This window comes from Numenius arquata, chromosome 2 (genome assembly GCF_964106895.1).
Source record: "Numenius arquata chromosome 2, bNumArq3.hap1.1, whole genome shotgun sequence".
Taxonomy (NCBI): domain Eukaryota; kingdom Metazoa; phylum Chordata; class Aves; order Charadriiformes; family Scolopacidae; genus Numenius; species Numenius arquata.
Genome location: NC_133577.1, coordinates 55248355 through 55268804, shown reverse-complemented (window position 1 = coordinate 55268804; position 20450 = coordinate 55248355). Strand labels below are relative to the sequence as shown.

General features: G+C 39.1%; 1 protein-coding gene across 1 annotated transcript in view; it reads left to right on the top strand.

The window, feature by feature from the left end:
* Positions 1 to 20078, top strand: part of ZC3H6 (zinc finger CCCH-type containing 6) — a 31732-nt gene extending 11654 nt beyond the window's left edge. The window contains exons 2-12 of the mRNA XM_074168298.1: positions 2034 to 2214; positions 3700 to 3825; positions 4862 to 5117; positions 7626 to 7747; positions 10140 to 10256; positions 11771 to 11882; positions 12466 to 12575; positions 13375 to 13628; positions 14256 to 14776; positions 15031 to 15270; positions 17223 to 20078. Coding sequence (XP_074024399.1) covers positions 2034 to 2214; positions 3700 to 3825; positions 4862 to 5117; positions 7626 to 7747; positions 10140 to 10256; positions 11771 to 11882; positions 12466 to 12575; positions 13375 to 13628; positions 14256 to 14776; positions 15031 to 15270; positions 17223 to 18718 — 3535 coding nt within the window. The 3' untranslated portion in view covers positions 18719 to 20078. The remainder of the gene's footprint in view (positions 1 to 2033; positions 2215 to 3699; positions 3826 to 4861; positions 5118 to 7625; positions 7748 to 10139; positions 10257 to 11770; positions 11883 to 12465; positions 12576 to 13374; positions 13629 to 14255; positions 14777 to 15030; positions 15271 to 17222) is intronic.
* The last annotated feature ends 372 nt before the right edge of the window (positions 20079 to 20450 follow it).

Below are 20450 nucleotides of genomic sequence, written 5' to 3'. Positions count from 1 at the left end.
CAGGAGGCTATCAGATTGGTCAAGCATGATTTACCCTCTGAATATGGTTTTATTTTTCCCTTACATTTTTTGGCTGTGGCTGGTTAGTGATCTATAATCATATCTTGGTGGTGGTTTTTTGGAGTTTTTCTCGTTTAGTTTAGTTCTCAGCATTTAGTTCTAAGAAGTTCCAGAACATATGAGGTGACAGTATAGCTGTCATGTCGCCTCCCCTTTTCTTCTCCCTGGCCTATCCATTTACTCCTCTTACCAAAAGTTAGAACTTTGGGCTGCTTCTAACTTCTTAACCACTGTTTTTTTACTGTGGAGGCTCAGGTCTTTTGCCTCCTGATGAGTTCTTCCCCCTTCCTACTATTCATGGTCCCTTGAAGTAGATGGAGTTAGTTAATGCATTGTGAATACAGGACCAAGGTGGACAAGTTGTAAGGCAATTTAATACAGCCTAATTACTACTTCTGTCCCAATACCTTCTACTGCCCTCAGCACTAGTTTGGTCTTAGTTTGGGGTTTTTTTGTTTTTGTTTTTTTTAAATATAGTTTTCTAGTATTTACAGGCTTCTACCCTTGCTGCCCCCACCATCTGGTACATTCATAGAGTGGGGGTTTCAGAGACCGTAAGACTGGTGGCATTTGCACGCAATCTCCATGTGGAAATTCAGGACTGAGTTTCTGTAAGGTTCCACGATGCCTCCAAAGGCTGAATTTCTGAAGCAGCGGTAATGTAGAAATAATTATATAGAGCCAATTACGAATGTTAAAAAGCAGTTAATTCCACAAACAAAACCCAGCAAATGCCGTATAGTAGAAGGGGAGTTGAGGTTGCTTCAGCAGTATGTCTGAAATAGGGATGAGAAATAGGTTAGCTGCTGTTTTGATGAAATGTTTCTTTCTTGGCAAAGTACTTTCAGAATTGTTATTGTTTGGGTCAGTAGACAAAAGTTTAAATAAAATCTTATATAATCATAGACACTTTTTTTCCCATAGTGATGGAGATAGGCATGAGCCTTTCTGTTACTTAGTGTACAAGCACTTAAATTTTGTGTTAGGTTTTGTTTTTTTAAATCATCCTTTGGTGTTATTCCAATTTGAAGTCTTGAGAGTTGCATTCATATGCAGAAGTTATATTCACATGCATGTTGTTCCATTTACAGTATTTATTGATGTACGAACCAACCCCTACAAATCTCAATGTTACAAATTTTAAAAAGAAAAAACTACCCTGGACAGATTAGAAAAATAGCATCATCAGATGTCTTGTTTCTGTCAGGTTTTAGATTCTAGCAAACAAAATTCAAATGTTAACTACTCCTCTCTTGTCAGCTACTACTACTAATTTCTTTTTAAAGAATCCACTTAACCACTAAATTATTTCTCCTTTTTCGAATTGCTCATGACTTTGGCCATTATATCCTAGATACTACAGACCTATCTTTAGATCCAGGAGCTGGTGTGTTGAAGGAAGCATGTTTGTATTACTATGCATTGTTTTTCCTGCAGCGCCCAACTGCTTGTTTTCATTATTGCTACTCTTTAACTGTACAGTTTTCAGGGAGCTTTAATTGTCTTTAATTTTGACCACATCGGTTCTGCAAATACAGCAACATAAAGACATGTAATAGCGTTGTAGCAGAAGTATTTTATTTCTAGAAATGATTAAACTACCTGTTTAAGGGCAACTGAGTGCTATATATTGAAGCAGGGTTTTTTTAATCTAGGTTAGAGAAAACTATATAAGCAGAGAAGGTCTTTGTTCTGAGAAATAAAATAAATACATAGTTTTAAAGCTTCTTAATTTTGCAGTATAATTCAAGGGCATTTAATGGCTTGCATTCCATTTTTGTTTAGCTTTAAAAGAAAATTCTAAAATCCTAGTAGTTCTTGGGGTGTTACATGTTGTAAAAAGTGTATGCACATGTATAAAAATGTAACTGGTGGAAAGAAATACCAGGTGTGGTTTTTTTTATTGTGCTATTGGACAAATGAGATAGATAATAACAAGTAATTTTATTGTGTTGATATTTTTCCTCCTACAGAGAAGATGGAGAACTTGAAGATGGTGAAATAGATGATGCAGCATATGAAGATGTGAAAGAACGTGATACAAAAGGTGATGATAAACAGAAAAATGAAAAAGGACATAGAAAATCACGGAAGAAACGCAAAAAAGAAAAAGAGAAGAAAAAATCAAAGAGGAGAAGACGGGATAAGCATAAGGTTAGGAAATACAACCCAAAATATTGGAGGTGTTTATTTTAATTCCAGGTTCAGACAAGGATCCAGGGAATTGAATAAGAAGTCTAAAATGATTTTATTGCTATTTAGGCAGTCTTTGGAATGGAATTTTTGAGATTTCTGTCTTACCGGTGCATTTCAATATTAAGGAATTTGTTTGAATAGACTTTCAACACGTGGAAGTGCATATTCGCGCATTCAGTGACAGTTTATGTGGGGTAAGAGACATCATTAATTAATCCAGCTGTAGCACATTTCAAATGATAGTTTGGAAACATACTTGTTAGCTTTGCTTAAATGCATTTTATAGAATCATAGAATTGCCTAGGTTGGAAGGCACCTTTAAGATCATCGAGTCCAACCATCAACTTAACACTGCCAAAATCACCACTAACCCATGTCCCTGAGCACCACACCTACCCGTCTTTTAAATAACTCCTGGGATGGTGATTTTCATAAACTTGGTTTTCATCTGTTTATATTTAAAAGAAATAAAAAATCAGACTGTGGGTGTAGCTGGGTTATTGGTGATACACATCTTCATTGGCTATGTATTTATGTCAATATTTCTTTTAATAGCAGTTTACAAAATACTGACATTTAAGAGCATTTTACTCTTTGGCATTGTGAATGGTTGTGGTAGTTCTGACACGAAAGGCCAAAGTGTTAAACCACTTCTTAAATTGTTTAAATTTAAGCAGCAGTTTAAGTTCAGTAATGGCCACTGACAATGGTAATGGTAGCTGAACCATAGAGAGTGAGTTTTTTAGGGTAAGAGGCAAAATGTAAATTTACAATTTCACTTTTTGTACTAATTATCATTTAGGGAAAGAAAAGATTTCAGGCTAGTTAAATAAATTCTTCAGTCAAGTTAATTAAGAAGTTTCTAATATATATTTTAATCAACTTCAATAAATGCAAGAGATTCACAAAATTTTAACATAGAAAATTAAACCAAATGGTAATTCTCTAAAAATCACAGAAATACAGTATTGTCTGGTTTCCCCTCTAAATTTTCTGCAGAACAATACATGTAAATAACACACTTGTAATGCAGTAATGCTGATTTTTCTCCTGGCAGAAAATGACAGGATGCTAATCATTTCTATGGTCATGTGCAAGCTTCTAGCCATCTCCCAGATTTGTTAGCCTTCCAGCAGCATCTCTGCTACGTCACAAAGAAGCAGGGCTCAGAGAGACCCATAGGAGGCTGATATAACCCAGAGAAACCACATAGCCCTCGATATTTACATTCTGAAACCTCATCATCTCTCTCTCTGGTAAAAAGAGTGGGTCATCAAAGAATGTGCTTTCTTTAGCTTCCCCCAGAAGCAGAGGCTTGGGAGAATTAAGAAAATATTTTCATTTATTGAGCTAATGCTTCCTTTAAGTACATATACAGCAGAACAGTTACACAGAGAATTATGTAACAACGTCTGAGAGCCATGTTCTTTTTTTTTTTTTCAGCATAACTCCCCTTCCAGTGATGACAGTTCAGACTACAGCCATGATTCTGATATTGAGCGTACAGAAAGGCCACATAAAAAGAGCAGCAGCTCTTCATACAGAGATTATGATTCTTCATTCAGTCAGGTAGTATTTTTTTAAACTGATTTCTCATGTCGTCTTTTAGGTGTAATTTAAAGAACGCAAATGTAAGTGATGCAGTTTTTGAAGGCTGACTTGATCACAGTGCCCATTCTTGCAGGTTTCAGGAAACGCATCTAGTTCTCGTCTCATTGGGTAGATTTCCAAATGTAAAGCATTATCTGTGGCATGAACGTAGGTGGTGTAAACAAGCCTGATACTATTTTTTCCTTCATCAGGCAACACGTAAGATATCTTTATTATTGCCTGCATTGGACTTAGGCTATACTAAGAGGAAACACCTCATGAAAAGCTGCCTTTAAATACCTAAGAGTTGATTCTGCTTTCTGATGGTTCAGTTTGTCCTGGCATTTCTCAGTCTGTGCAGCTTGATAGCCCTGCTGAGACCACTGCATGAAATAGAATGCATTCTCTAAAGCTGTGACAGAGCAGCTAGAGGCTTGATGAAACTCTGGTACTTCAGAGGAGAGGAGACTTCTCCTTTTAGCCTGAAAGCATTCCAGAAACCTCTAAGCCAGCTGAATTTATTAGCAAACTGAAGATCCTGTCTGCAGAAATGGGAGAAGGGACAGTGCTGGCTTAGGAGCGGCCATAAGCAGTATTTCATCCCGATTGACAGAGACAGGACAGATTGCATCATCTGTGTCCGAGATGGTCAGAATTTGAGATCATGAAGGGAAAAAAACTATTTTAATCATAGTTCATCGAAGTAGCATTTAGGACATTTAGAAATGCATATGTTAAAATGTTTTGTCAACACCAGTGAAAAGTTTTCTGGAGTATAGATGCTGATGCTGTTTTTTGTCTTTTTTTCCAATGTTGATGCCTTCGGAATGAAAAGTAGTAATTTTTACTGAATAACTGATTTTCACTGTGTATTACTGATTCTTGTTTGTGCAAATTTGGTAGGCAGCATGACAATAAAACAGCGTAAAAACTAATTTTTTTTGTAGAGGAGTTTGGAGGGGTGTTTTTTGAAATACTGAGTTGCTTCTAAACAGTGCAATCGCTTTCGTTACAGCATGGACATGTATCAGGAAATTACATGAGTTCACAGAAAATGCAACATAAAAAAAATATAAAAAGTAAGGAGTATGATGACTATAGTCATTACAGTGACGAAAACTTTGGTAATTATAATGAGGAAGAAAAGGATGAGGATTTTGCTGATCAGCTTAAACAATACAGGCAAGCTAAAGAGACCTCCAGTACTGATTTAGGACCTCCATTCCTGAAAGAACCAGTGAAAAAACAGGGGATGAAAGGGATCCAGAAAGGTAAGATAATTTGAATCATTAACTGTAGTAATGGATGATGGCAGTAGTTGTATTGTGCGTCATTTCTGGATGTTTGTCTTAAGAGCTGAATGAAGAAAGCTGTCAGTGGTGGCTTTCCTATGAGCTTGCAGTCTCCCCATCAGTAAGTGAGAATGCTCTTCATCATGAAGGAATAATATCATATTGTCGCACTGATGTATATATTGAAGAAAAAGATCAAGTGTTGGGTGATATGTACATAGTAATAAAGAAACAAAACCCTATTAAAAAGCCAGTTTTGTTGCGTAGCTGTTTGAGTAAGAAATCACAGGGCTGTAAAGTGACTTTCTGGTGGTAGTTTATGAAAGTCTGAGATGGAACTTGTTTGGGGGAAGGAATGTAAATATGTCAATTCCAAAATATAATTTAGTGAGCTTCCCTCCTCCCGCCCCCTTCCCCCAACAGAAAATAAAATTAAGTACCTAGAAATTGTGATAGGTGCCTGAATACTTTTATTGGTATAAAACTGGCCCCACAAGTATGCTAGTACCCTTTTATTTTTCTTTTCACAACTTCTCTTGCATTCAAAGCTTGCAATAAAATGCTGGCGAGAGTGTGTTCCTCTTAAGCAATGTATTTCTGAAAGAATCTGCTGAAAGAATTTCATGCCTTACTTATATAAACCAAGTTATGCAAGCATTCTTGTTTGCACCTTTCATTTGGTATCTGATTGTTTCCTTGCCATTGTAGTGCAATGCATTGAGCCAGCTTACATCTCTGGCCTCTGTATTGTGCAGGGACTTCAGACTCCCCAGTTGCCTTGTATTACTGTGTATTGCCGTGGGGTGTGGAAGGTTAGGCAACAGAGGCGGTGTGTACCATTGACAGGGATAGCCTGATCTGCCATCTAGAAATACTTAACTTGTTCTCATCCCCTTTTCTATGAGATCAAGTTCTCATTTCAGAAACTGTTGATTCAGTTTGCAAAATTTTCTTCCTTTAATCATGGCTAAAAGTTTGTCTCCCAGGCAAAATTTGAGCAATACTGTATGACAGTATGGATACCTTACTAGTTCTCCAGAAGACACTGTGTGTTACACAAAGGTAGTAAGCTGTCTTTCATTTCCTACAGTGAAGATTTATTGTATTCTGTTTTGGTTCACAATAAAATAAATTGGCCAAAGGTTGGCAGAATCTTTGTAGCTGAGACAAAAAGTGTTTTTTCATGTGCTGTTTGGTAATACTGCTTCAAAATTTCTGTCTTCAAGTCATCTGAGATGAAGTCAAGGCATTTTCACTGCAATCACAGAATCACACACAGAATCACAGAACGATATGTGGTTGGAAGGGACCTCTGGAGATCATCCAGTCCAACCCCCTTGCCAAAGCAGGTCCACCCAGAGCAGGTTGCACAGGAACATGTCCAGGCAGGTGTTGAATGTCTCTAGAGAAGGAGACTCTGCCACCTCTCTGGGCAGTGTGTTTCAGTACTCTGCCACCCTCAAAGTGAAGAAGTTTCTCCTCATGTTTAGATGGAACTTCTTATGTTCAAATTTGTGCCCATTTCCTCTTGTCCTGTCCCTGGGCACCACTGAAAAAAGACTGGCCCCGTCCTCCTGACACCCACCCTTTAAGTATTTATGGCGTTGATCAGATCCCCCCTCAGCCTTCTCTTCTCTTCTCTGGACTAAAAAGACCCAAGTCCCTCAGCCTTTTCTCATAAGAGAGATGCTCCAGGCCCCTACTCATCTTTGAGCCCTCTGCTGTACCCTCTCCAGCAGTTCCCTGTCCTTTTTGAACTGGGGAGCCCAGAACTGGACCCAGTGCTCCAGATTGGGCCTCACCAGGGCAGAGCAGAGGGGCAGGATAATCAGCCTTACTGTCGCAGGGTAGCTGCCACCTGAAGCTGATGTGATGTCTGCAGAACTTTTTAAGTGGTTTTCTTTCATTTTAAATTGATGAGAAAGCAGATACTCTGTCTCGGTGGCTTTAGTTGAGATCAAGGCTCCTGGCATGCTGCTGGCTGGATGATTACTGTCTTGAGGCTTCCAAACAGTTACCATTAAACTTTTTATATTCAAAGCTGTTCTGTCATATTTTTTAGGTTGTGATCTCAAGTTTCTTGCATGTTATGACATACAATGTGCACACACACCTGGGTGCCGCTTGTACTGGTTAGCTCTGTGCCCAGAAAGTCACCAAACAGCACAAAATTTCAAGTTTTTGGGCTGGTTAGAAATAACATGCCTGCCCTTCTAATTGTGAGAAGCTACTTTGAACAAGATTAGTTCTACACTCAATTTGTCAGTCTGCTGTTGATTTGAAGAGCTTTTCAAAGAGCAGGCAGTTGCACAGAATTACAACTGGCTGGTGTAGTTGTACTTGCCAACTCGTGATTCACGATAGTATTTACGAATTCAGACCACAAAAAGGTAGATACTTAATTTGTTAGATTTGTCTGTATTCGATGTCACTAGATAATAATTTTACTTTCTGAGGCCATTTAAAGAGGTCACTGCTGTTTTTCAGGTATTTCTCAAAGGGGTAATAATTACAATGTTGGTCGAGGGCGTGGAATGCAAAAGAAATTGAAGCGTAAAGATCGTGGAAGAGGAAGAGGGGGCAATAAAGGATCTGATGGCTTTCATGAGGTATGTAGAATTAAAGCTGAATTTGAAACAATTGTAAATGTTTCAGATGACGGATTGCTTTAACAGAAGAGTATTTAAAAATATTTAAATTTTTTTTCTCTAGAAAATTACTAGAATTTTCCAATGCATGATATACGAAGTCTAGTTGATAACTTAAGCTAATACATAATTTTCTTGTTTTTCTTGGAAATACGAAAAACTAGCAGAAAGTGGTTTATGAGCTTTGGTTTTGAATGGTGCGTGAACTTCAGTGTTAAAAGTATCTGAAATAAGTTGTTTTGCTACTACCAGCTTACCTCAGATTTTTCAGCAAAGAAAATAGACGCCTTCACAGCTTTTGCTAGTTTTCATCTGAATCCTGAAGAATTTTCCTTCTCTTTCCATAGCTGTTACTGTGGAAATGGAAGTATATATTAGGGTGGTTTTAATTTAGTAATTCTTTGCACAGGAATTAGAGAAAACCTAGTGTTCAGTATTGCCACAGTATTTGTAAATTTCTCACTCCAGTCTTCATTTAAATGAAAAACAATACAAAATCGGTAATTAATGGATCAAATCCATCTATGGATAAAATACATTATTTAAGCCAAATCACATTTGGTTCTAAAATGCCTGTGGTTCTCCCTCCTGCTCTCGAGTGGACACGGCTGGCTTCTTACTAACGCGGTGATGTGTAATTCAGCCATGTTAACTTTTCCCTGTGTTCTCCAGCTGGCCTAACTCTCTGGGGCTCCTGGGTGGTCCCAATTAGATGTTCCTTTCCCTGCCCTGCATGTGGTAGGGAAAAGGGCAGCCATTTGATCTGTTAGGATGCCTCGTTTATAGGACTCCTCCTTCCTGTTGCTGCAGAGCGTGCCTGGTCCTCCAGCGCCATCTCCCAAGCCGTGGGGAAGGGTGGAGGCAAGGAGGCAGCTGCAGGCAGGTCCCAGCAGAGCTGGGAGGCAGAAAACAAAAAGCTGGGCTTCTCGCTACACCAAAATAATGAATTCTGCGATGCAGATGCTGAGCTGCACGGTGTGGTGGGGTAGCCACTGAGACTCCTGATCCACCCAGCAACATCCCTGGGATTCTCGGGGACATGGTGTGAGCATATCAACCTTCCTCAGGCCATTGTTTCGAGTGATTTGTAGTGTGGGATGGTCACTGATTTGCAGTGCTCCCAAGAGACTTGGAGCATCATGTTTATGTGATATTTGCATTAACCTTGAAGAGGATCAGTTACTAGATTCAAAGCTGCTTTGTCTGAAGCAGCTGATACTTCTCTGAATTTAATGTGTTCAGAGTAGAAAATGGATCTTGACTCATCCAGGAGTGGCATTTCTAGCTCAAAGATGTCTTCTCAATGTCAGCAAAATCCACTACTTGTTCTTAGTGTTAATGTTTTGTGACGTTGCTTAATCTGCCGATCAAAATGAGACTGGATACTTGATGTGGTATGCTCAGGTGTGCTCACGACGCAGTGTGATGACTGTGGAGAACCCATCCATTCTGTTTCAGAAGCTCCTACTCAGCGGTCAGATCACTGCTCATTTTTGTGAAGATGGGAAATCCGAAAAACCTATTTCCTCCTATCATCAGATCATTAAGCAACCACCTAGCACTGCAAAGATGACATTTGTTTCTACCCTCTGTTGCAGCGTCACACGCAGCAGTTCATTAAAGGCCATCTACTTCCATGACTTCACTAGCTCTGCCAGGCCCTCTCAACATCTATCCCAGACTCTGTAGTTAGATGAGTTTACTGCAGTTTCTTTAGTTTATCTCAAGTGCAGATGCCGTATGGGAATCAAATCATAAGAGGGAACAATTATTTGCCCAACCAGGTACATAAGAATTCTTAGGTGTTAGGTCGTGATTGAATTGTGCTTTCCTCTCTGCTTTGCCTCATGGTATAAGCAAACAGGTTATTTTTCTTCTAATGGGAGAAAAAAGAAGATAAGCTAGAGATAACAATTGCATGAGAAGCACGTAGAGGGGAAGGATTGGTCAAGTATAACCTTGTGGCTAAGGTGGTTGTCTGGAAGCCTGGGTGATTACTCAACTCCTGGCTGGCTGCAGAGGTGCCCTTACTTGGGGGCTGTTGGCACTGACTTAGTGGATGCATTGTCACATGAAGCCTGAGATACTTTGTCCGTTCACTGAAGTTATTTGCGTCTGTTGTTAGAAGTTTCTGATTTGGTTGCATTTATAAAAAAGACTCTCTATTAAAGCAGCTAAGAAAAAAGTATATGTATTTACCTTTACTTTGAGCTGTGAGTATATTAATTTTAAGAACTTAAATCATGGTGTAGTTAATCACATTTTGGGGTAACAAGTGCACCAAGTATAATCTAATATTTTTGCAACTGTGCTTAATAAGTAAAAATCAGTAGGATGTTCATTTTTCTTACAGGACGGCAAACCAGTGAAGAAATGGGTTAATATGAGTCAGGAGTTCATAAATCAGCATACAGTGGAACACAAAGGCAAACAAATTTGTAAATATTTCCTTGAAGGGAGGTGTATTAAGGTAATTATGCACTGTGTCTGTCGGTCTGCTGCTTTGGTGCGAGGAAGGGGAGAAGATGCGCTGTGCTTTTTTTACTTCAGTTGATGCACAGAAAACTTGTGTGTTGAAACTCGGTGTTTTGATTTCTGGTGTTTTGCATATTTATAGATTAATGCCAACAGAAGTACTTGTGGAAAAATATCCCGTTCTGGTACACATTTTGAATTATAACAAATTCTACTAAAAATTATTGTATTTGCTTATTAGTATATACAGTAAAAACATTGTGATAGTATCATAAACTTACACTGGCAATGTATTATATGTAAATATTCAAATCTTTCAAGTATGGAATCTGTAAATAGGCAACAATTTCTGAATGCATGACATCATTTCTCTTTTATGTGCTACTACTAATTTCGAAATATTGAAGAAATTGCTTAATTATGCTAAATTATTTCTCTCTCTAAAGAAAAAAAGTGGGGTTGTAGTAATGGTGTAGAAGAATTCCCTACCAAAGAACCATCTTCCTTCAGTCAGCAAGTGGAAGGCAGCAGAAAGAAGAGAATGCTGTTCAGAGCAGTCAGGTGTCAAGCAAAAGCAGTAGCAGGACAGTGTCTTATTACATTAAAAAAAAAAAAAAATTGCTGTTGCTTCGTTTGGAAGCTTGCACTGCTGTGGAGTTGAATCCTCTGATGTCAAACTAATTCAGTCAGTTATAAAACACTTAAGAGAAGCCACGTGTTTCTTGAATAAGTGAGCGCGTCATTTATATTTGGTTCCTATTTGTATTTAGATAAAGAACATTTTCTGTTTCCTTTTCAAACAGCCAAAATAAAGGTGAAAATTAGTACGCTTTTTTCCCAAAACAGGGGGGAATTGAAGACAATGCATTTGTCGCTGCCTTTATATATTTTAGTATGCCATGCTCAGTGAGATGAGTATTTGCTGCCACCTTCAGTTTTAAAACAAGTGGCTGAAAGAGCACTTAGTGTATTTTTCATGAAAATAAAAAAAAAGGGCAAAAAAACGTTCCAGCAAAGTAATCCTCGTGTATAACATGATACGGTTGAAATAAACTTGATGTTGTTTGGACTCTGGTTTTCATACAAGGAAGATTCTTAATACTTCGCTGGTTGGACTTTTTAAAGTTCTCCCACACACCCTTAAAACAGAATCAGGTTTTTTGATCAAGTTCATAATTGTTTATATGGAAAATAATTTCAGGAAAGTATTTGTTTTAGTGCCTTTTTAATGCTAATTGCTAGGTGGAGACAGAGAAGAGAGCTGGTGTTGTAAGACCGACTTGTTTACTGTGACCACTGCGTATATTCCCTGTATCCCGATTCAGGAATTGTTTCTCTATGTTCAGGCCCCTGTTTTTAGTTTTTATGGCTCATGTTTATAATGCAGTTATGTGTTAATAAAGATAAAAAGTTTAAATTCAGCTAAGGAGGATGTTTTTCTTTACATATGAAATGGAATTACTCAGCATTTCAGATCGATAATGTTTTTTCTTGTTTTCTTATTTATAGGGAGAACAGTGTAAATTTGATCACGATGCAGAGATTGAAAAGAAGAAGGAAATCTGCAAGTTCTACATACAGGGTTACTGCACCAAAGGAGAGAACTGCATTTATTTGCACAATATCCTTTAAAAAAAACCCCAACAAGCCAACTTGAATTAAACTGAAAGTTTATATTTACTCTTAATTGATGTAAGTGATTTTTAGGGGTAGCTGTTTCTTTTCTTACGAAACTATACCAAAGACTATGTAGACTTACTACAAGAACGTTAATTTTTTTCTCAAATAGTTAGGAGAAAATACATATGAAATTACCGGTTTGGTTTTGGTATTAAGGATTTTTAATGTTTTAAACTTCAAGTTTGATGCATTTGTCCATATACTTTTAAACGCCTGATATGTTCTTGTTTGTTTTAAAGGACTTGTGTTCAATTCTGGAATTGAGACCTTCATCTTTTTAATTGCAATTTTAGAATCGAGTCAAAAGTAACGTTAAAGCCACAGTAACGTAATTATTAGTAGAATGTTAAATGGAACTAGGAGGTAAGTTGGTTATTAGCTTTCAAAATTCTTAAGCCGTTGCTTTGGAAAGATTAAGTACTGGTGCAGAATTGAAGTGTAGCTGACAGCTGAATTTTATAAACTTGCTGAACAGCACAAACTAGAAATCAGCCTTTGTTAAGAATCCTTAATGCATTGCTTACATGAATTCCCTTGCAAGTTCTACCATACAGGAGCAAAATGCTATCAAGGAGATAAGTGCAAGTTTTCTCATGCTCCCCTGACTGCAGAAACAAAAGAGCTGTTGGATAAGGTGAGCAATTCATAGTCTGTAAACACAAGGTTTGTTGCTAGAAAGAATAGAGAGGAGATTGCTAAACATTTCTGTGAGATTCTGAGGGAGTGTGATGGTAAACACTAATGATGTTAAGCTTCCCTGTTGCTCTTCAGCGCAGTAAGTCTGTGGTCCTACCAGAAATTCCCCTTGCCATCAGTTACTCAGATATTTTTTAGCCATATCAGACTTTGTTTATTTTCACAACTCAAGTTTCTGCCCATGAACTTTCTTTTGCATCCCTGTCTGTTGAAATCTTCATCTGTTTTGTTACAAGAAGTATAGCTTTTATGTTGTATACCTTTAGCTGCCTAGAAGTTAAGATATCATCTGACTTCTGCACTCAGGGTGGGGAAAGGAATGAGGTGCCTACTCTGAATGATTCATGAAATCTTGACCTTTGTGTTAAGTAGGATATTTGTGTCTCTAGTTACTCTGCAACAGGCCTTAACAGAAAGTGGCCTGAATTTAACACTAGAAACATGATGAATCTTAGAGTAAGTCTTTCAGTTTCTGTCACTTGAAATTACTGTTTGAAGGACATGGACTTCAAACAGTGTGAAATTGTCCTTTCCTGACTACAGAAATAGTTTTCTTCCTGGTTGTGAGTCGGTGTCCTGCGGAACAAGTAATAATAGATTTATAATTCATCTGAGTTTGATGCCAATATATAATAGTATTGTAGCAGGTAATGATATTTAAATGGAAAGTGCAAGACTAAATTGAATTGCACATACTGCAAAATTAATGAAGTGTTTGATACATTGCTTTGTTCTAGGTTTTGAATACTGAGGAGGAACCACAAAATGAAGATGAGAAAGAATTGGAGGAACTCAGAAAGCGTGGCATAGTTCCTCTCCCTAAGCCACCACCAGGTGTTGGACTTCTGCCAACCCCGCCAGAGCAATATGCGTTTTCTGAGTCCGATATAGAAAATTATCAAGATCCTTCAGGAGAATATAAGAAAATTCCATCTCTCTTTGAAATAGTTGTGAAGCCTACTGTGGATTTAGCACACAAAATTGGAAAAAAGTAGGTTTTATAATTTTGTGTAGAACTCTCCTTACAATATGGCTGCGTAAATATTTAAACAATTCATTTTGTTCCTGTCAGAAGTGTATACTTCTGAGTGTACTGCTAAGTTAATGAGCTGTCAAATATTGGCTATCATAATTGTTTACTTACTTAATGCTTTCCGTAGAAGAGATCTTACTGAGCCTTGACCTTCCAGAAGGTCACACCACTGGCTCTTGATTTTGGTTCTGTACCTGCCTTGCCTGTCTCCATTTGCAGGTTGGGAAAAGTTCATTTTCTTCTAAACCTTTTTTATAGTTAGCTTTTTCTTGACGGAAGCAAATCGACACTACTGATGGAGACTGTTGGCCTTGGGATGTTTAAAACTCTTAGTTGTGGCAAATGTCCAGTTCTGCATGTGATAATACTGGAAATATGTTCTACCTCCAGACAAGCTCTGTAATGTGTAATGTATATAGTTACTGTCTTTGAAAATTATTTTCCTTCTTTCAGATTTTTATCCTACTTATGATCAAATAAGTACAAACAGACATCTATAAGAGCGAGGAGGAGGAGGAGATAGCCAGTAGACTAGTGATCCTTGTAGGTGCAAAATTTGATTCATTAATTTTCTTTTGCCTACAGGCCACCAACTTTCTATAACAGCGCATCACCACCAAGACCTCCATTTCAGGGAAATGACCCACATTCTCAGCATATGTATAATCCAGGTTCAAGTCCAGGGCCAGGTCCTGGCATGTCACAAGGACATAATGGGCCACCAATGCACCCAGGTTCTCCTGGACATCATCCATGCGCAGGACCTCAAGGCCCAGGAATGCCACAGAGTCCTCCTATGCAGGGTGTTCCACCAGGTTTTCTCGGACCACAGAACCAGACTGGTATGCCTATGCAAGGACAGCAGGGTGGTCCACCTCTCACACCACCAGGTCTTGGTGGATCTTACAATGCCCCAGGAGTTCAAGGACATATGGTGAATATGCCAAGAGAGAACCATTGTCCTCCAGGACCACAATACCAGCAGATTCCTGGTGAACGGCAGCCGAATATGAATTATGAGCCTATTCAGAACCCAGCTGATTTCTATGACAATTACTATTCTCATCAAGCTGTACATAACTTCCAGCCAGCTAATAACTCTGGTGGTAAGGACGTTTAACAATTCTTGTTCCTTGGTAAGGCACTTTGCAGTTGTGTGGTATTAAACATCATGGCTCCAAAGCTGAGCAATTGAAAGAAAGCCAAACCTCCTGGAGTGTCTTCAGTGTATAGGCTTTTTCAGCCAATGCGTTGCAGTCATGTAATATAGGTCACATTAGCTTTGCTTGATTACGTTCTATCTCCTCTGCTGCAAAAGCTTGTATAGGATGCCTGCTAACTGTGTTCTTTTGTACTGCAGATGGCACGTGGCACGGGGAATTTACAGATCACCAGGCTCACCTCATGGCTCAAGAGTCGCATCAAGGTGGAAGTGAGTCAGACTGCATGAGTAGCCATATGGGCCATAAACCAGCCATTAATGTACCGGATTTTCTTCCGGCAATGCAGAAAGCCCTTTATGTAAGACTCAGTCAAAAGCATCAAAGAGATGGAGACTCTGTCAGCAGCCAGGGTCAGAGGGCAATGAGCAAAGATGAAGGTAAAGATAACTTTATTAGAGTTCTAAACGTACTTAATGACCACGTAACAGCCTGGAATAAATCTGTTGACTTAGATTTTCATCACATTACCATTCACAATTATTGTGAATGTGCAAGTACCAACTCAAATAATATTTTCAGCTGAATATACTTGTTTTCCTTCCCAGGAAAGGATTGTTTTAGGATTTTAGTGTAGGCTTAGTTGCTGTATTCGAGTTCCAAGTAGAAAGATCTGTGGGTAATTTTTGGATGTAGTTTGTACTTTTAAAAGGTTCTGTTGTTGATAATTCAATTACTTCTTAAAATCCCTGATTGAAACAGAAAGGTTATTATTTCTAACTGCCAGTACTGCAAGTGCATCATAGATTCTGTTTATTCAGTTGCGCTTCTTGATCTTTTCTGCATATTCCATTTCTCTAGAGGAGTATTTTTTTCCTCTGTGGTATCTGAAATTTACAGTGTTTAATCCGAGTGTCTCTTCTGTAGCCTAGACAAGGCAGAGCAGTAAGCCTGCAGATCAGATGGGGCCACACTGAGTACGTTTGTCCCTTGGCCTGTCCCTGCTGCACCCTTTTCCGAGGCTGCTAAGTTTTGTGACCAGAAATGCATCTTCTGTGTAACCAAAAGGCAGTTGCTGTATCAAATGTTTTCGAGGACATTGCCAATATAATTCTCATCAAATGGTGAGATCTGGATACGCAGCCCCCTTCAGGCTACATGCAAAACCGAGTGACACAGACTAATCTAGTCTGAAGTGAAGGCTTCTCACCAGTGCTTTAGAGTGACTGGTCCTCCTATCTAGAGGGCTGTCAGAAAGCAGTATAATGGAAAAATGTTCCTGTTAGCTGTCTCCAACAACATCTCACTTCCTGCTGTTGAATATTTGTGTGACCTGTTGTGGTTTAGCCTCAGACGGCAACAAAGAACCACGAGGTGGCCACTCTCTTGGTGCCCCCACGGCCGTGAGGGGAGAGTTGGAAGAAAAAGGCAACACTTATGGGTTGAGACAAAGGCAGTTTAACAGAACAGCGAAGGGAACAAGAAAATTCTAACGGTAACATGGATAGAGGAATATACAAACACGATTACAATACCACTGCTCACCCACCGCACCTCAGACACTCCCAAGCTTCGACTTCCCGCCAGCTCGCTGCTACCCCCGGGCATGGCTCCCATGGGATGGAATACCTGTGTCCCTGCTAGAGCCTGGGGAGAATTAGCCCTATCCCTGCTGGAACCAGGACAGACACAAGAATCGTTTAGGAAACACATCATTGTGCATTAGATACTGGGGATGATGGTGGGCTTCGTTTCCATTTCTCATTTTAATGAGCCAGAATAGACTACTAGTCTCCTTCAGCAAGTAGGCAAGTTTAGGATGTGGACCAGAGGACACAGCTGTGTTGATAAGGCTTTCCAGTAAATTGTAGGAGGTAGTTGAAAATTTGTCCTGTAAAATTAAATATTCTTATTTCTTCCTTTCCTGAATCTTGACCTCTCCCCAAAAGCTTGTGATTTGGATTGTAATGAGGCAGAAAATTCCACGTTAGTAATTTACCTGTTTTAAGACTGCTGTAAGGTGCCATTTTACTTTTTGTTCTATCACCCCTCAATGAAGGTCATTTTCATCAAGACTCAGATTTTCAATGGTTTTTTTAGTAGTACTGGTAGAAATAATTGTTTGACAGTAGGTTATTTTCCCAGATTAATATTGACAGGGAGATATGTGGAGAGAATGCAGCAGAATTTGGGACCAGCTACATTTTTTTTTTGTTAAGTCCGTTCTTAATTTAAATTGATTTTTGTCATTTTAGAGTACGGTTGTTTTCATACAGGGAGTGATGACTTAATCGCAGGTGTTCTCAGTTTGATTTTACTGAGAACTTTATATGAGTAAATGTGTTGTGTTCCCTGGTGATTGTTTGCTTGAATAATTTATTTTTTTTTTTAGATGACAATGTCAACTGGTATTCCAGTAGTGAAGAGGAAGAGGGGAGCAGTGTTAAATCAATACTAAAAACCCTAAAGAAACAGAGCGAAAATTTTAGGAATCGGCAACAACATTCCACAGAGCAGCACATGCTTGGTATTCCTACTGATCCGAGGCTGGCAAAAGAAAAAGGCTCAGGGCCTCAAGCTGCTGACCCTAGACTTCGGGCCTCTCCGAGGTCCAACCCCAGAAAGCCTTCGGAATCCGCGTCCTTGGACCCACGGCTTGTACGAGATCCCAGGATGCACAAGGTCAGTGAGGGTGGTCATGCCAGCTCATCCCTTGGGGGAGCAAAGCTAGATTTGCACCACCAGCACACTGGAGTTAAAGTCAAGCAAAAAGGGATGGATGATGATGAAGAGGACTCAGAAAGAGAACTGCGAGAACGAGCTTTTCTGATACCGTTGGAACCTTTGCCTGGTGTAACGTTAAGGGATCCCCGATCTCAGCTTAGGCAGTTCAGCCACATTAAAATGGATGTTACCCTGATGAAACCAAACTTTGCAAAGCATATTGTATGGGCACCTGAGGACTTACTGCCAATACCCTTGCCTAAGCCTGACCCCATCTCTTCAATCAATTTACCTCTTCCTCCACTCATTGCTGACCAGAGACTTAATAAAATGCGGAATTTGAAAAACGATCCCAATGCAATGCCAGCTGACCCGCGACTAGCTGCAAAGGCAAAAACCAACTTAACGGGCAGGAGCGGCTATTTGGATCCATCTGCAGATTCGCATGCCAGTAGCTCAAGCAAATTGGGAGATCCTCGCTTACAAAAAAACGTTGATCCCAGACTTCACAGACTGTCGAGTGCAGATACGCATCATGGAGTTGCAAAGGATTCACACCCTCCGAAGTTTGACCCCCGCCTCGCCAGATCTGCTGCTGGCTCATCACAGCCGTCGGAAGCTGCAACCGCTAAACCTGAACCGGATGCTCTCCCTCCTTACGCACCCAAATTATCCTCGAGCGGTGTTAGGCTGGGAACTCCAGGCTCAATACTGAGTGGTATTAGTTTGTATGATCCGAGAGATCACAGCTCATCATTGGATGCAGCTCCAGCTAGTTCAGGAGAGAACGGGGAGAACCAGAAAAAAAGTATTTTGAAAAATTCCGGTAAAAATGAACCCAGTCTCTCTGAAGATACATCACTGCAGAAGGCTGCCTCGAGCGTGGAAAAAAACACAGAAGGATCAGCAGAAGCTACTTCAGATAAAGCAAATAGCACCAGTAAATCTCAGGCTAAACACTCCAGCGCTGCACCTGCGGTGCATAATCTTCCTATCCAAGCTTTATCGGGATTAATCAGACCGCAGTACAGTGACCCAAGGCAGGTCAGACAGCCTGGACAGGTAACTCAGACACAGGATAATGATCCGAATGGGGAATCAGATGATAAGTCATTAAAAGATGTTTTCAAGACTTTTGATCCAACCGCTTCACCGTTTTGTTAGCAATTGATTTTAAGTCTTTTTACTGTTGTGAATATTGCAGTTTTCTGCTGTTTTGTAACTGGTTTACCTCTTTGCTTTATTTATTTTTAAATTATAATTATCAACACTTTGCAGCTGCTAATCTCAGAACCACATGCAGTTATACAGTATGCTATAGTGTTTGCAAAGCTGTGGTATTTTCTATATAATACTTTTCCAATTTCAGGGAGACTAATAATTGACATGTAGAAAAAAAACTCCATGTATCGTGTTAGAGCTGATAAAAGCACTTTCATTGTAAATACGTCATTAAGAAAGTCTGAAGACCTGTATATGTGTGAGCTGTCTCTTTCATAAACAACATTTAGATATGATTGCCACATTTGTATGATTGTATAGATACAAGCAATATTATGTACATTACTGTGAGAGACACTGTTTAACAAGGACTGTCTGACGCATCAAGCCAAACCTACTAACTGATTTAAAACCTACGTAAATGATTTAAAAGGAAAATGTTGATCCTCCTTTTCAGATCAGTTGATGTAAGACATTGACAGTTTTTATTCATGCAGTCAATATTCTTAGTGTAAAAGAGACCTATATCGCGTATTGAGGATAAAAATGTCATATCTTCTAAAAGTATTTTATTCTATGCTGTATATAGAAGAAATTGTGAAGTACATAACTAGAAGAAAGTTACTGTTAAAAGTGGAGAATACCTAAGTTGTCTAATACAAAAAAGGTTTTTATTTAATTTTTTCACGCATACACAATTCTGATTAGTGCTATTGAGTTACATTGTGGTGTTCATGTATTTCAATGTATTTTTGTATTCAGCTGCTTAATTTGTATTGCTTTTTTTGTATTGATGTAACTGCAGTACTTGTATTCATGGTGTCTATATGACATTTTTAACAAAAAAATTAAAAAGGGTACAGTTAAAGTTTGGTGATGACTGTGATGTTGACATGTTGGCAGGTAGTTCAGCATTGGGGGAAGAGCAGTGAGGGTGTCTGAAAGATGAAGGTGACTAAAACTGCTGGTTTTAGTGCAGTTGCTACACCGCTTTACAGCAGATGATGGCGGGTTTTTAAACTAACCTTGTACTGAACCCGAATGGAGTTAGTTTGCTGCGGGGTTCCAAGATCAGGTTGCTAATTTGGAGAGAGTCGTCATTGTTCTCTTACTACAGTTACCAGCATCACTATGAGAAATGTCATGCATGTTCTTTAATTTCTGAAGATGTTGCATGCCAAGAGCACAACTGTCCTCAAAGCCTTTCTTGTTTTGCCTTTTGGGTTGCTTTTTATATAGAGGAAATGTAGTCATACCTAGCTAGCTATGTTTACAATAAAAATTTGCCGTCTGCTCAATTGCCATCTGGTTCCCGCCCACTTGGAATGTTTCTTTGCATTAAGTCTCTTCCTTGGTGGACTTTTTCCTCTTTGCTTCTGTTTGTTAGCCCAAGTAATGCTTATGACTGGTACGGTACAGTGTTTATCCCAGTGTTTTGGTTTCTTGTGCCTGTGAGACAAACAGGCAAGAATACAAGTGTCTTGCATTGATGAGCAGAGCTTAGATGAACCGAGGGAAGCTCTTGACTTCTACATGTGCAAAACACGGCAAAGGAGACATCACTGAAGGCAATAATGGTTTCAGTTTTCCTTCCTAATTTCCCAGACAGTAAATGGTATTAATTTTATGATATTTTGAGTTGTGCTCACTCAAAAGAATTGAAAACTGGATAACA